The sequence below is a fragment of the Pempheris klunzingeri genome, chromosome 12, assembly GCF_042242105.1.
Source record: "Pempheris klunzingeri isolate RE-2024b chromosome 12, fPemKlu1.hap1, whole genome shotgun sequence".
Taxonomy (NCBI): Eukaryota; Metazoa; Chordata; class Actinopteri; order Acropomatiformes; family Pempheridae; genus Pempheris; species Pempheris klunzingeri.
The window spans coordinates 23,678,551-23,695,115 of NC_092023.1; the positions used below are offsets into that span (position 1 = coordinate 23,678,551).

General features: G+C 43.1%; 1 protein-coding gene across 1 annotated transcript in view; it reads left to right on the forward strand.

The window, feature by feature from the left end:
* Nucleotides 1–16,565, forward strand: part of LOC139210643 (serine/threonine-protein kinase VRK1-like) — a 21,039-nt gene continuing 4,474 nt past the window's right edge. Inside the window, exons 1-10 of the mRNA XM_070840725.1 lie at nt 1–13; nt 896–1,030; nt 1,479–1,534; nt 3,322–3,391; nt 4,231–4,318; nt 4,949–5,057; nt 5,280–5,372; nt 6,761–6,893; nt 14,924–15,044; nt 15,456–15,514. Of these exons, the coding sequence (XP_070696826.1) occupies nt 901–1,030; nt 1,479–1,534; nt 3,322–3,391; nt 4,231–4,318; nt 4,949–5,057; nt 5,280–5,372; nt 6,761–6,893; nt 14,924–15,044; nt 15,456–15,514 (859 nt within the window). The 5' untranslated portion in view covers nt 1–13; nt 896–900. The remainder of the gene's footprint in view (nt 14–895; nt 1,031–1,478; nt 1,535–3,321; nt 3,392–4,230; nt 4,319–4,948; nt 5,058–5,279; nt 5,373–6,760; nt 6,894–14,923; nt 15,045–15,455; nt 15,515–16,565) is intronic.

The window sequence follows — 16,565 nt, forward strand, 5'->3', positions numbered from 1 at the left end:
GTTCCCTTCGAAGGTTGGTGATATTTTAGCATGTGTTAGCTAACGTTAGCTGCTCCTGACGGTAACCACGAGTTATTTAAATTAGCAGCCTGTGTGTGTGTGTGTGTGTGTGTGTGTTTAACGGGCTGCAGATGTTCTACATTTTAACACCAGGCTATTTCACTTGTCATTCTTGCGTTTTCATCCAATTAAACGTAACTAGCGTTACATGTATGGGAGGGCTGCCACAAAGTTGTAGAACTGTGTAATTCAAAAAGCGGTATATGTGTCTCACTACTGCTAAAGTACTGTTCTTCTGACACAAGTCATTCCTAAAAGAGCAGGCAGTGCACAGTGTGTGCTGTGCTCCTGGTAATGAGCAGCCTTATGGCAGATATATATATGTATGTATGTATTTATATAAATATATATATAAATATATATATATATTTATATATATATTTATATATATTTTTTTATATATATATATGTGTGTGTGTGTGTGTGTGTGTGTGTGTATGTATGTATGTATGTATATGTGCATATATATATATGTATATATGTATATATATATATATATATATGTGTGTATATATATATGTGTGTGTATATATATATGTATATGTGTGTGTGTGTGTGTGTGTGTGTGTGTGTGTGTATGTGTATGTATATATATATGTGTGTGTATGTATATATATATATATATATATATATATATATGTATAACATGTACAGGACAGTGTTGTAGCAGCTAGCTGCAGAACCATTTGGGCCGGGCTTAGTTTCATTTTCATTTTCAGAGAATCTCTATTGCCTGTTGCATCAGAAGTTTGGGATCACGGTCACATCAGAAAATCCATTGTTATAAAGTATATAAATCAATTTTTCCTCACACATGTTTTCACAACTTGCTCAGTTTTCATGGCGCCGCCAAGAAAGAGGGGTTTACCCAAACCACTCCCAGATGGTTTCGTTCTGACTGACACTGAAAAGAAGAAATGGAGGTTGGGGAAAATCATCGGTCAGGGTGGCTTTGGACTGATCTATCTCGGTAATGAGGACACTGTGTCTGATGACACACCTAAACTCACACACACACTCATTTATACATACATGAACTTACATGAATGATTATGTGCGTGCATGCTGACGAGTAGAATAACTCCCTCTCTATCTTTGCTAGATGTAGGAGACAGTACTCTGATTGATCTGCTTTTGTCTTGGTTGTGAAAGCTGTTTGAACAGATGAGATTGCTGCAAGAACCTTCAACCTGTCGTGTACTTTGTTACAATTCCTTACCTCTCCAATCTGTCAATAATCTGTCAATATAGCCCAACATTTACAAATCCATTAGTGGTCAGTACAGCATTTTGGATACATGTTAAACATTTCAAAGGGCATGATTTAGTCCTAGAATTAAGACAATAGTATGTAAAACATCACCTCCTAGCCCACAGTTGGTCTCGTCTGTCCTGACTGTCCTCTGTTGTCCAAAAAGCGTCGCAGGATGTGGACAGACCTGTTCCAGCAGACACTGACTTTGTCATAAAAGTGGTGAGTACATCTGTGCGGCACCCAGACAGCCTATCCATCTTAAGGAACACAATAATGCTTGTTTGAAATGTTAGTGCATACTGCAAGATGCCCTTACTGCCACGCTGTGCTGGAAGCAGAAAGCAGCCGTTACCATGGTTACGGACAATAATACGTGCTTAAATTGTTTACAGCAAAGCTCTTTTTTTAGTTTTAACTTCACCAAACATCATGTCATTACTGTGAGAAAATTGCGGCGTGACCATATGATTTCACCGTAGTTGGTGTAATGGTTCTTCTGACCTTTTGCTCATGCATCTCCGTTGATGGGTAGCAGAGTGTCCTGAGCTGGCACCAATGCTTTGCACAGTCACTTGTTGCAGACTTGTATTGTCCACTTCCACTTCCAATTATCTGGTGTGGGATAGCTGTCAATATGTGAACCCGTCATGCAAATGGAAAACGGCGGCTGAGTGAATGGAGGGAGGCTGCAGTGGCAGGTTTATTTCAGGCCTTGGACTATGTTCCGATTCAAACTAGCAAATTGTCATCCCTTGACATGTGCCTTTTTGTGCAAGTGATTCATTATACAGTTGAACTGATGCTGATATGAGACCTCAGCGGTTCCAGCAGGTGCAGCAGTTTCCTCTCTCCCTCTTTGTCTCACTGTGCCTCGGCCACATCTCAGCGAGGTGACAGAGTCCGGCTCAACACAAAGATGGAATTTTGTGCTAAAAAGACTGAAGCTTTTGAGAAATAATCACATATTTTGACTAAGTAAGCAGGCATTCAAACAGAAAACAGCACTGCGTTATTTCTGCCAGAGCCCCTCTGTGTTGGCACCCCCACTGTGTCATGGCTCCATTCAAGGCGGCTGCGTTTTTTCATGCAGCGCTTAAGTAAGGGGTGGGTGATGTGGCCAAAATCCTCTATCATGGCACATTTTATATCACGGTAATGCTATATATTAGGGTACAGTAAATGTTCTGTACATTCAATTAAGAAATGGTTTAGAATAACCAAACTGTACTCCGTCACATCTGATTATTTTCTTCTTTATTTGGAATTTGGCTTTTTAATTTAGGACCATACAAACAAAAGCAGCTGCCAGTCAGAACATTAAAACTAACATTCTTTCAAAATGGAATCGTTGCCGTTCCAAATAAGAACAATAATCTCCAGTGTTGCAAGTTTTAAAGTTAACAGGTACAAATAAATTCAAATTACACTTTCACTCCTCCATGTCTGCGCAAAACACATTATTCTGCAAGGCAGGTGGATTTGCAAGATGACTCAAGAATATATCTAGCAGTTGAAACCATACTGCTGTTACACAGTATGTACTCTCCCATCGGCCAACCTTAGTTTAGGCTGGTTTGAGCACAGTCTGAGACTACCAAGGATAAGTTTTGAAATCTACTGTCAAAGTAATTAGGCTTACATTTATTTACAAGGTCATTTTGTCTCTCTCATTTCCTCATTAAGCATTGTGGGAAATGCTGTTTACATGCATTTACACTCTTTGTTGAAGGGAGAGAAAAAAAGGAGTGAGAGAGGAGGGATTCTCCTTTCACATCATTTAATCTAAATGGAAATTGGGACTTTGTTGGGATTACATGTTTCATCCAACTTTTTCTTTGGCTCAAGGGAAGAGAAAATAGGAAGAAAGCTTTACGAAGCAACAGAATGCACAATTTACTTATTTATCACTTTGTGATGTGTGCTAAGAAGTGTTTATTCTTGTCTAGCCTGGTGCTTCATTAACCAGTGACACTGAAATAGTTAATCATGTGTGCTTGTATGTGCAGGAGTACCAGGAGAATGGGCCCCTGTTCTCAGAGCTCAAGTTCTACCAGAGGGCAGCCAAACCAGAGAGCAGTGAGTAGCACCACCCGTCCAGCGTCCCGGCAGCTCACTGGAGCACGAGTGTGTTTGACAGATGAAGTGGCCGCAGACACAGAGGCTTAGCTGCCTGCCGCACAGTAATTAATAATAAGCCAAAGCAAACATGCACCTCAGTGGCAGTTAGCCCCCCTCTCCGCACTTGTCTGAGCTCTCCAACGCCTTCGTCTGGAGTGGAGCAAGAGAGAGGAAGCCACTCACACGTAATGATGGCCGGGTCTCCGCTGAGCCCCTGACCACCTGCCAGTCTGGTTGGACGCCAGTCAGGCCAGCCGCCATAGAGCCCTGAGCCAGGCCCACTGCTTTGTCTGGGGCCTCTGTGTGTGTGTGTGTGTGTGTGTGTGTGTGTGTGTGTGTGTGTGTGTGTGTGTGTGTCTGTACCCTCATCTGTACGACTGATATTTACGTGCATGCATTATTACACTGACAAGGACAAATCAGAATTCTGGACAAAACATTTGCCTCCTTTTCATAGAGTTCAGGGGCTTTTGTTCAGAGTCCTCTTGGAAAAGGAGAAGTGTTGAGATGGGGGTACGGTCAAGGTTAGGGAATCCTCAGACTCTAGAAGTTGAGAAGTTTTTGTAGCCAGCACCGTTCCTTTCATACTCATTGTCTGTACACCTCAGTGGCACAAGGCACCAGGGGTTCTGCTTTCTGAATACAGCCATTATGGCTGTGAGCTGTTAATCTAGTCGGTGGGTTGACACCTGTAATTCAGTCTTTTCTGACACTCAATGTAAGTGCCCTAGGAGTGTGAAAACAGAAATGTGCATACACACATTGACATAATTATTCCTCCTCTAATCTTTTACCAGTTGAGAAATGGAAGAGAAGCAGGAAAGTGGACTTCCTCGGCATCCCAACGTACTGGGGATCAGGGCTGGCTGAACATAATGAGCTCAGGTACTGATCACATGATTACATGCTGACCATATTACATGTCTGCTCTCTTTTTCAGTGTAAAAACAACAAGCATTTTCTCTGCATTTTACTGTATTGCTGTGGAATTATTTCTAATACGACCGCCTAGTTTAGTCACATATTGAGGCCCCGACCCAATGCGGGCAGAAAGAGGAACACTTACTTAATGCCAGGTGTGAATACTAAAGCCAGTGGATCTAAAGCCGTTATCCAGATAATGTATCCAGGCATAGATCACATGTTAACACCAGGTGTAAAAGTTGGCTAAAGTAAACTTACAATACCCAGTGTGGATCAGTATTTCAGTTTGTCCTGTTGTGGATCAGGTATGTTCTGTGGTGAGGATTCAGAATGGGTTCAAACTCCAGTATTTATTTCCAATATACTGTAGATTTTTAGAGACATGAAATGTTGTAGGTTTTGATAAAATGCCACTATAGGATTTATTACAAAGATGTTTAAAAACCTTTAAGTGTCTGGTTCAAACCTTTGTCTTTGGTTAACCTGGTTTTTATAGTCGTCTTAGGCCAAGAGGTCATCTACACATCAGAGATTGGGTATTCAGAATCAGAAAAAAGGTTTTGACCACTGTTCTTTTCTTCTCCCACGCAGGTATCGTTTCATGGCCATGGACCGACTGGGCAGTGACCTTCAGAAAATCTGTGAGCGCAGCGGAGGTCGACTGAAGAAGGCCACCGTGCTCCTGCTTGGTCAAGGACTGGTGAGACCTTTGTGATAGAAAAAAGGCTGACTGTTTTTTTTTTTATGTTCATTGATTAATAGTTAAGGGCTTCAGCAGCTCAGATAGAAAACATACTCAAAGGCCACTTTAACAGATAATGACAACTCTTCATAAGGAAAACACTACATACCTCTGACATTGTGCATTCACTTCTGTTCCATCATAATTGTCATTCATGTTTATGTTTTCTGCCTGCCCCAGGTTTCTGTACTGGAGTTTATTCATGAGAATGAGTATGTCCACGCAGACATTAAAGCTGCCAACCTCATGCTGGGTTACAGAGACCCTGACCAGGTTAGTTCTTTGTAAACCGCAGCTACTTATCTTGCATGTGCATAGACGTGCGGTCTGCTCTATTCAAGAGAATGCATGCTTTATATATACAGCCATGGAAAAAATTATTAGACTAATTTCTTGTTCATTTTAATGCCTGGTACAACTAAAGGTACATTTGTTTGGACAAATATAATGATAACAACAAAAATCGCTCATAAGAGTTTAATCTAAGAGCTGATATCTAGCCATTTTCCATGGTTTTCTCGATAATAACCAAAATCACTTAAGTTCTTACATCAATAGCTATGGCATTGTACTGCCAAAAACAGTGCTTTTAGGCATTCCATGTTTTCTTTTCTGTCTGTTAGTCACATGATACACACAGGAGTTAGTATTTGATTGCATAACCATTGTTTTTGATGACTGCAGCCATGCGTCTTGGCATGCTCTCCACCAGCTTCTGACATTGTTCTGCTGTCACAGCAGCCCATTCCTGTTGCAAAAATTAAAACAAATTTGCTTTGTCTTTGGGCTTGTGGTTCTCCATTTTGATGATGTTCCACAGGTTTTCAATTGGATTTAGATCTGGTGATTGAGCAGGCCAAGGCATGGTTCGAATGTTCTGGTTCTCCATCCAGGCTTTAACTGACCTTGCCGTGTGGCAAGGGGCATTGTCTTGTTGGAAAATCCAGTCATTGGAGGCAGGAAAGAGTTTGACTGGAGTGGGCATCAACTCAAAATTGGATTCATCACTGAAGAGAACCTTAGCCCAATCATCAACAGTCTTATCCTTGTGATCCCTAGCAAAGAGTAACCAGGCCTTCCTCTGCCTTGTTAATGAAGGGCTTCTTCTGTGCCCTGTGTGACTTCAAGAAGTCAGTTTCGAACTGTCCTTGCTGAACAAGTCACATTTCTCGACAGTGCCCACTCATTTTTAAGGTCCCTGGAGGTCTGACGACGATTCCTGACACAGGAACGGATGAGTGCACGGTCCTCTCGTAGGGTAGAAAGATGTTTCCTGCCTCGACCAGCTAGCAATTTGGTAGTACCATGTTCAACTTGCTTTTTCAGTTTTTTGGCTACCTGTCTCTCACTCATGCCAATTTCCAGCAGTGCCAAGATGGCTGCCTTTGTGGCTTCACATAATTCTTCTGTTTTAGGCATTATGTGAGAGCTGACAACTTCTGAGTTGGAATTATGGAATCAGTTGCATTTTTCGTCGTGTTCATTGTATTCTTCAGGTAATATACCAAGAAATTGAAGAAAACAAGGGTGGTCTAATAATTTTTTCCATGACTGTATATCACTGAAGCTATGCTTCAGTTTTAATGAGGGTATGTCAGGATAAATTCTCTGTATTTGTTGAATGGCTTTGCAATTAGAAATATGACTGTGTGTGTGTGTAGGTCTACCTAGCAGACTATGGGCTGGCCTACAGATACTGTCCTGATGGAGTCCACAAAGAATACAAGGAAAACCCCAAGAAGGGCCACAATGGAACCATGGAGTACACCAGCCTTGATGCCCACAGAGGAGTTGGTAAGTCTTCTAATTCACATGCATATAAACATTAGAGGAAACGCTCCGTCTGTGAGCAGTTCCACATGTGTACTAAACATGTGAATAGTGAGCATTATGTGTGGCATTCTAGTTGATCAACAGGGATTATATGCTGCAGCAGTCACAACATGCAGCAAGCTTTATGGGAAATTGAGTAAAGTGGAGTGGTTCTGTCTACCTAAAACTGGTACATGGCGCCTTGTGTCTGCTAAAGTGCACAGTTCTCTCACACATAGAAATACTGTCAGAATGTCAGAATGTTCAAAGAACACCTCAGCACAGATTGTTACCGTGGTTACCATGACATTTGGATAGGCCTTTCTCTGACTCATGACCCTGCTGGGTCATGAGGTGAGTCAGTAGACAGGCTGACGGCTGATGAAATATTTAAGTATATTAAGTATTTCAAGTGCAGCTACACCATCATTCCAAGAGAGCAGTCTGTACAAGAACCTCCCAGATTCTCCTCAGCTGAGGCTGGTCTCTGATACTATTGAGTATTTTGCAGATATTTCGCAGAAATATTGATATATTTGCAGATTGTCATCGCATGACTCAAAATAAGCAAGAAAAAAATCATTGCCAGAGCATCTCGTGTCATCGGCCGTGTCAGTAACCTACAGGGACGGCATCGTTCAAAGTGAAGTGGCTTCTTTCACCTCTTGTTAAGTGTTCAGTGAAATGAGCATACATTAGCCCCGTACAAACTGAATCCTCAGCTATGGTAAGGCACACATGGTAAGGCACCTAAAGAAGTTTGTTTAATCCAGATTTTAATTATTTGCTCCACTTAAACATGAAGAAATTCACCAGAAATTGAAATCACCATAAGATGACAATGAGACATATCTTGAAGACATATCAGAGGGGCAATGAATGGTCTCCGTTGCCTGCATATAGTAGCTAAACTCTGCCCATGTATTCTGTTTTACTTGGAAATACGTCACATTACAGAAGATAAGCATGCTCTAACTTCCATTTCACTGTGACTTAAAGATAAACATAAAATAGACTAATGGATTATTTCCCCATGTTTTGGGTTTGAAATGACTGGTAGGTATAAAAGCTTTTGGAGTCGGTCCGGTAGATCGCCTCCACCTGCAGTCGGGAAACGGGCGGCGACAAGCTGCAATGGCTGCAATGTGATTCTTTGAGGCAGTTGTTCCGGATCAAAGTCCTTTAAAGGTCCTTGTTTTTGCCACTGACAGGCTCAGATTGTTATTTGAACTGTATGACAAGATTACAGAAAGGATCCCTACAGAGATTGACCAGAGGTGGACCCCTTTTGTTTCACCAGAAATAGCCATTTTATAGCTCGGTTCAAAGCCACCAGACTCCATTGACAAAAACAGTAATTTTACGTGGTAGTTGCTGATCTACCACTGTCTCGATCAGTTCGTTTGTGTCATTCTGTCAGGGTTTGTCCGGATCCAACAAAATATGTGTTTAACACACAATAACAAACAAACTAACCAATTTAGGCGCAATGGCCCTGAAGGATGACCGTACAGCCACTGTTACTTGTTTGCTGCTCGTTCTGGGCTGCCAGCAGATTAAAGCAATTAAGGAGACCTTCAATCAGGTGATTTAAACACGAGCAGCTAATTTATTAAAGTACAAACGAAAATACCCAATCCAGACAAAAGCGGGAGTTGCTTGATCTTAAAACGATACTCACATGCTTTATTTATATTCACCATAATGAATCATTTCCTCTTTCCGTGTTTTCTTCACAGCCCGACTACACTGTAAAACAAGCGGGACAGAACCCACCATCCTTGTTTCCGTGCAAAAATGCATTCTAAAGTTCAGCCAAATCGAGTAATTAATGTCAAGCTTAAAAAAAAGAAGAAGGTTTTCCCGCACAGTGCTTTGTTGCTGACTTGTGACATACATGCCCTGACTGGCGCATTGCTGGGACATTTCTAAATATCGGCATACAGTATTTAACCCTACTATAAGCTCTGTCCTTTCAGTTTGCAGTCTTTGTTTGTCAATACTTGTGAAATAGTCTCCACCCCCCACCGACCCCCCCGCTGTCTCTCCCAGCTGATATTGGGAACACATTAACTGGCAAATTGCCTACATGCTCCCTCTCTTCATTGACCATTGATTCTCCATCCGAGGGCCTCTGCTGAATTCCCCGTTACCGTCTCTGTTTAACAATTCCCTAATTAGCTGAAGTCATAACCTGCATCGTGTATTCATCCCCCATTAATTAAGGGCTTTGATGTTTGGTTAGAGCGAGGCCCGAGCCACAGATAACCTCTATGAGCTCCACGCCGACCAACTCCACTACCCTTCAGTTCGATATTGTGAGTTAGCATGGCTCAGGCTGCCTAATTGCTCTAGTAGTGTTTCCATCAACATGATCAATAAGTAAAAGATGGGCAGAAAATCCTGTCAGCAATAACTGTCAAATGGAAGTCATGTCAATTTTGATATCATTTTGGAAGGGTGAGGGAAAGAGATGAGCTATAAAAATTGGGATACACCTTTTTGCTTTACTCTGCATGAAAGTAAGCATTATTTACCACTAAGTGCTGTCACTGGAGCTGCAAGAGTGTTGCAAGCCCTCGACATAATCACAGTTTGAAACACAGGTCCATGCCCACATTCCACTGTCCTTCAAAGACCTGAAGAAAGCTCCAGCTGTGATGTGTGTATCCTTCTGGATATTGTCATCAAGTGTATTTTTCACTGCGCATGGAGATTTTGACTGAGGATCAGACCCTTAAATGTCCTTCTCTGGCCTGATGGCACCAATCCCCGCAAAGTTGTTGACAGGTTGCCATGGTGAGGTTTGGTGAACGCAGCTGCCGACTGGCAGGCCTTTGAACCTGGAGCTAAACGGTGTAATTACCACCATTCGGTGGGCGTCCAGCAGACAGAAGACCGTCTCAAACCGACAAGACTGTGAAGCAGAAGGGTTAAGAGTGTGACACTGCAGCGTGCTTTTGGGAATCTGAATAACAATAGAAGATAATTAACAACAACACCACCGCTGCCTCACCTCCCTGTTGAAAGCATGTAGAGAACGTGTGAGCAGCACGCACGTGTGTATTTATGTGTGTGCTGAGTATTTATGCATTGTGTGTGTGTGTGTGTGTTTCAAGCATATCCAACCTGCCTTTGAGAGCTGTTTAAGTGTGTGTGTGTGTGTGTGTGTGTGCGTACGTGCATGCATATCTCTCTGCACTGTCATGTGTCATTCCTCACATGAGCGCAGAACACATTAAATACAGAAGAGCAGACACACTAAACACTATTATGAGCTTCGATAACGTGCCCAGAGCACGCACAGAGGGCAGCAGCGCTTAATGTAGTTGTTGATCTTTTTAATTGTTAATCTATTATGGTGCTCTGGGAGTGCAACACTTTTTCCAGTGTCAGTATCACATGTATTTTTCATCTTTCCTCTCCTTGAACGGGCTCTCAGTAGCAATGAAGTGTTGTGTAATGATTTACAACAATAGGACGTCACACTGTAATGTTGGTTTAATGCACACTTTACACCCACAAGCGCAAACAGACCTAACTCTTATCATCAGAGTTGTTAAGATGCAGTTTAACAGACAATGACAATTTCATATTTGCAGCTATAGTTGATGGCTTTATGCTGTTTTCACTGCATACCTGAGGGTTTTTTTGGCAGTCTGTTCACTCTGTTTAAACCAAAGAACGATCCCGGGACCTTGGATTAATGGTAAATTGGCCTGGGGGCGGCTGTCTGGGGCTCAGCACACGGAACAGCATGGCACAGTGTACAGCACACTGAGCTGACTGTGTTTACTGGTGCGTTCGGACTCCATCTCCGTCAATGATGCTCCGAAATACAAACTCGGATTTAACGCCTGGATGTATAGCGTATACCATATTTCTACGCAGTTAGCACAGAGGTTAGCTAACACACCACTAAGTTGTTGCTACCTGAGCCAGAGATAATTCCACCCCGCATGATCATGTTAGACACAACTCACAGATGTTAACCATGTATGCCAGTCCATGACTTTAGTAAACTCAATAGAGTTACTACACTTAACCATCAGTTAGCATGAATGATAAACTATAGCAACAACCCACTGAGTAAGCTTGAAGGATGGCTGCGATGTGGCTGATCGCGCCCACTCTAGTCACTGCTTTAAATCTCACCAGTAGCGTCGTGGCGAATCCCAGAAGCGTCCCACCGCTAAAGATATGCACCAGGTCTATTTTTAGCAGAGGCTGTGGCTTGACTGTGTCAAGCAGAACAGAGCAGATGAGGCAGGCAGGAAGTCGAACAACAAACGGCAAAGAGAATTCAAAATAAAACACCCTTGCAGACTTTCAATCATATATTCCACCATCACATCAATTATTATTTTCTAATCGGTGGCCCCACCAGGCCTGACGTTAACCAGTCAGAGGGTTTTTTAACACCGTGGACAATGAGAGGTTCGTCTTGGATGTGGAAAAACACTTTCACTGTAACCCACTTTCTGTAGGCTGCCGCACAATGAAGTTGGAAATATATACAAGAATCACATTTAAACCGCACAAAATAAGAAGCACTGCTCATGTTAGAAGCACAACAACCGAGGAAAAAGGAGTAAATCAACAAAATCCGAGCAAGTCAACTAATCAGCCAGGCAAAACGCTCCGTATCTGAAAAGATTCTGAAACGCTCCTGGTGGGATGTCAAGCTGAGGACGGAACAAAACCAGATCGCAGCTTAAACACAACACCGATGTGCCCGGTGGGTTTTCAGGGTTAAGTATTCTCAGAAAACAGAACAAGAGAGAGTTTTAAATGAGAGAAAGTATGGACCCAATGGCTCCTCTGGTTATCTGGTAACATTAACAGTGACTTGAAGCTCAGTTGTGTTCCAGATAGCGTCGGTAAGGCAGTTCACTTTTAATCCCACAGATCACTTCATTCAAATTGGGGATTTTGTTCGAGGTTTTTTAATGATGACGACATCGACTTTCAAACCTTCTTTTGAACACCTCCAATAGGAGCTTCTGATGTACAACAAAATGACAGCCGGTGCAACCCTAGAGACGTCTGTGCTTTGCAGAGATCCAGTGATTCAGTCAGTTTTATTCCTGGTATTACATGCACAATATGTGGTATATGTAATATATGTAAAAATGTAATTTGAACTCGCCTGACACACAGAGAAGCTTTTAGAGACCAACTTTGCGGTTCCAACACGCAGCCCCAACAACAGTGTTCATGTATATAATGTTTGGAATAACAGTTTTACAAGTGATCATTGTGAAAGTGAAGGCTGGCCCTGTCAGTCTCACACCAGCATGTGTGGACAGAGGGTGACACACAGCTGGAATTACTAAAGTATGATGCTCCTGACCCGGAGCTGATGGAAAGTTCTGTTTGCGCTTCACCATCTACAAAAGAGCTTTGTGTGCTCCTGTTGGTCACCACAGAATGGTGTAGAAGTTGTCAAACAAGGTGAAGACGTCTGCCCGCTATATCACAGCACGGGATAAACACAAACATTGTTGTGCCAATGTTGCGCCAACAGTGATCTTCATTTGTGACGCCCCACGTCTGTCACTTTGAGCAGTTCTTCGTGTTGTCAGATCCTAAATTCTGGATAAAGAAGCTAAAATTGAGGTAATCAACTAAAGCAAAGTTTCTCAACCCTTCTCTATCAGTTGCATATTAAGGTAAAATCAGATCATCATATCATTGAACACTGTTTTCAGTGGACCACACAGCTTCTAATAACCATTAAGACAGCAGTAGCTGAGGAGAGCTGGGGCATGATAATGACACGTAATCTACCTTTAGAAATATGGGGGAGTTGATGGAATGAATTATACAAATGACGCACTTCAAACCCATATCTGTCAACTTAAAACATGATGTGAAAGTCTCCTTAGACGCCCGACATGGCTTCATACCCTCAAGTTGAGTTTCTGTAGAGATTTTGAGTGTCAACATCCAGTCTTGACCCCTCCCACCCCCCCAGTTCTAATTCCCATTGATCCTTTAGCCTCCCTGCTGGGTCCAAGCAGTTTAGTGTTCCCAACTAACCCCCCCCCCGGGTTTTTTTTTTTTTTTTTTTCATTCAGGTCCCACACTCAACATTTATTTTGTTGAAGCCAGGATGGAAAAATTTGGACTGCTTATATTTCATGAACTACAAAACGTGTGATCAGACTACTACCCACCCATTCCATGTAATCTGGTCCTGTGTGGCAGTGACCATGCTTCCTGTTTAGACCAGCCTGTTGGCTGGGGAGGATCAATGCCGGCCGTGGCTCAGGGAGGAGATTTCTCCCCTCTGATGGAGCCAGTCGATAGGTAATTTCTCCGAAGACGTGTGGCAGCCGTTACAGTATTGAGCTGCTAAAACTCCCCGGGCTCAACCACTCTGGATGGACTTGGTCGACAAGTATTGACAGACCCCACACATTAATGTAGACCCATATAATCACACAAACTCACAATAAGATGCAAATACACTCTAGACGTGTCTTTGTATGTGGGAAATCACAGCAGTGTCATACCTAAACATTGGCCCGTCTTCAAGTTTTAAATTCCCTAATATTACATTCTATTGTTCTACCTAAGCGCAGCAGTGCTTAAGTGTTTTGGGTTGTGATTTGTGTGAAGCCTTTGTACCTTCAGGAGACATTTATAGTTCACATACACAGCTGTTTACAGTTGTACCATTCTTAATAATCAAATACTTAAGTGTAAAGCACATTTTAAACACAGCAGCTCTCCACAACTTATCCTTTTGAATGCAACCCTTCAGTGGAAATATCCTCCTCTGTAGATGAATGAAGATGTACGCCACATGTCGCTGCTTTACTCACATCCATTGTACTTAGTGAGAAAAACCGAAACTGCAGTGATACAAACCAAATTCTGTCAAACGGCAGGTTAGAAAAAGGATTACTATCGAAAAGAAAGAATCACTGCCTCCAACCACTCGTATTATCTTCTTTATTCCATTCAGTTTATTCTCCTTCCTTGTCAAACCCCGGTGCCACTTGATCGCTGACAGTTGGGGAGGAGGTTGGGGTGTGCTATGTTGGTAGCGGTGCCCTCTAAGAGATGAGCGGCGGGCTACAGAGGTCCAGTCAGCTCACTTCTTCCTAATTCAGGATCCCCAGAATGACTTGTGAACAATTGTGACCCTTTAACTTGCCTTCAGCCATCAACAGGTGAACATTTCACCTGCAAAACTAATGACGTTCCCACCAGCCCTGGCTGTACTTTGTGTTTAGTGCCAATTAGCAAAAGCTAGCATGCTAACACACCAAACATGAACACAGCACTACCTGCTAGATGTCATGTTAGCATTAACACGGCTACAACACCAGCCGGTGCTACTGTTACATTTATTCGGCACAACTGCTAACAATCCACAAGAAACTTTAGGTGTCTATCTCACGATGTGGTCTCCTTTAATGAGCATCTCAGAGTACGGGTCTGAGACATTTCTGTTTCACAACCAGTCAGTGTCCACAGTGGGAGGGAAGGGGCACATGTTTTCTGTCTGGATCATCAGCTTGGAGCATAAACTGACCCCCCCCCCAGCCTCCCACAATCAACATCATCACCACTGATGACTGCTACAGTACTACAGTATGTAATCTCACTGCCATTGTGTCCCTGCTGGATCCATACACATGGACTGTAAATCAAAAAGGACAACGTGTCTCCACCAGTTTCCAAACAGAACTGTCCCATGGACAGGTGACGCAGTGGATTAGTATCTGTGCCGCAGGGCTTTTCATTTATTCCTCTGGGAATCACAGATCTGCCTGAACTGCCCAGTGCTGCAGGTGGTACTGCTCAGGAGGAAGAGCTGTTGTTTGAAAATACTGTGATGGGAGAGAAACAACTTCTGTCTTTTGTGCTGCTGCTTTCTTATTTTCTTCTAGTCTTTGTGAGATGGGATGATTTCTGGGTAAGAGAAGCAGGCAGCGTGTAAAAGATGAACGGATGCATTCTTTTTTTTCTGACCATCTCATCTCTCTGTCTGTTCACAGCTCCATCTAGACGTGGTGACCTCCAGATTTTGGGTTTTTGTCTTCTTCACTGGATATGTGGGTCTCTGCCTTGGGACAGCGTTCTCAAGGACCCAACTCAAGTCCAGGAGGCCAAGGCCAGGTTGGTAGTCAGGTGTGCTGCTTCCACAGCAGAGACCCGTAACGAACCATAAAGCCAGGTGGTGGATGTGTTCTGACTTTGCATATTTTGACACAATATACTTGTATTTCCATTAGCAAGCCAATTTTAGCACAAACCAAAACTACATGACTGTATAAAATAAGGATTACACCACCTTCCAACATGTGCTGCTCCAACAGATCCTTCACATCACACACATGTTCCGTTCATTTCATTTCTGATTATACAAAGTATTAAAGCTACTCCTACTTCTACCTGACAGAAGTAATCACACTCTGTGGGTTCAGCTTGTTCCCCTGCTGTGCTCTCCCCACCCTGCTATCTTTGCCTGAACTCCATCATGTTTCTGTGCTCACTTCCTCACTATTCTATGTTTTTTTCCCCTCTTAGACTGATGGATAACCTGCCAGAGTCAGTCCAGCGGCTGTCAGTGAGCGGAGCGGGCACAGGTAAGCCGGGGGGCTGCCGGGCATCTCCACATCATAGGACGCCATTCACTCCTTTAAGGTTAAACTGGGAGTTTGGAAATGAGATGATGTGCCTGTGGAGGAGAGGAGAAGAGTCTCTGTGCGCAATCTGCTCGAGAGCCGGACTAAATATTTAGTTGCTCCACAACCTATCCTTGCAGAGATAGACTGTAAGATCCTTTTGGTTTGACCACAAACAGCCGTTACATCCCTCTCTGCAAACACACCAAACTCCATTGAACAAAACAGTCGTTTTACCTCACAGAACACAGGAGGTGCAGGTTAGTTTGGATCATAAATACCAGCTATCCTTAAATGCTTTTCCATTCTTCAGTATGTGAACACCCAGGTGCACGCATGCTAAAATCCCAGGATGCCTCTGGTTTTTTTTCTCAGGAAATGAGTTTAGGGAGGATTCCTGGCACATTATGTGATTTCACATCCTGGTATTCAACCTTAGTCTAACTCCCAAAAAAAGGAGCTCCAGGCACAGGTGAAATGGCACTCCACTGTCCTGACACATTGGGATTCATTACTGATTTTTCCACTCATTTATCCCTCCACACTGGGCTTGAAGATGGCCCAAGCATGCCTGATGTGAACAGGGCGTCTAAAATGGAGAGTCTGTAGAAAGGAGATCAAACCCTCGTTCTGCTAGTCACGCTGCAGAAGCTTTCCACCCCGTAGAAAACACTCTCCCTCACTTACCTGAAGCTCCTAAGTAACTTTGTACCAATTAAACAGCTGTCCCATTGACATGCCTTTCAAAGTTTGTCGTGTTTTATCTCTCCTCTTTATAAGGAGAGGTCACACCTGTGTGAGGGCTTAGTGTGTGATGTATGGTTGGGACCGGGTGCTCCTCTGCTGACAAGGCCCGGCTGCCCGCCTCAGATAAGAGCCAGGGTATGCATCAGCTGTGTGTGTGTGTGTGTGTGTGTGTTACAACTCCTACTGCAGTATGTGTCATACACGTCGTCTGGCCAGTGTGTGATGCATCGCGGCCGACTGTGTATGACAGTCCCACACACACACA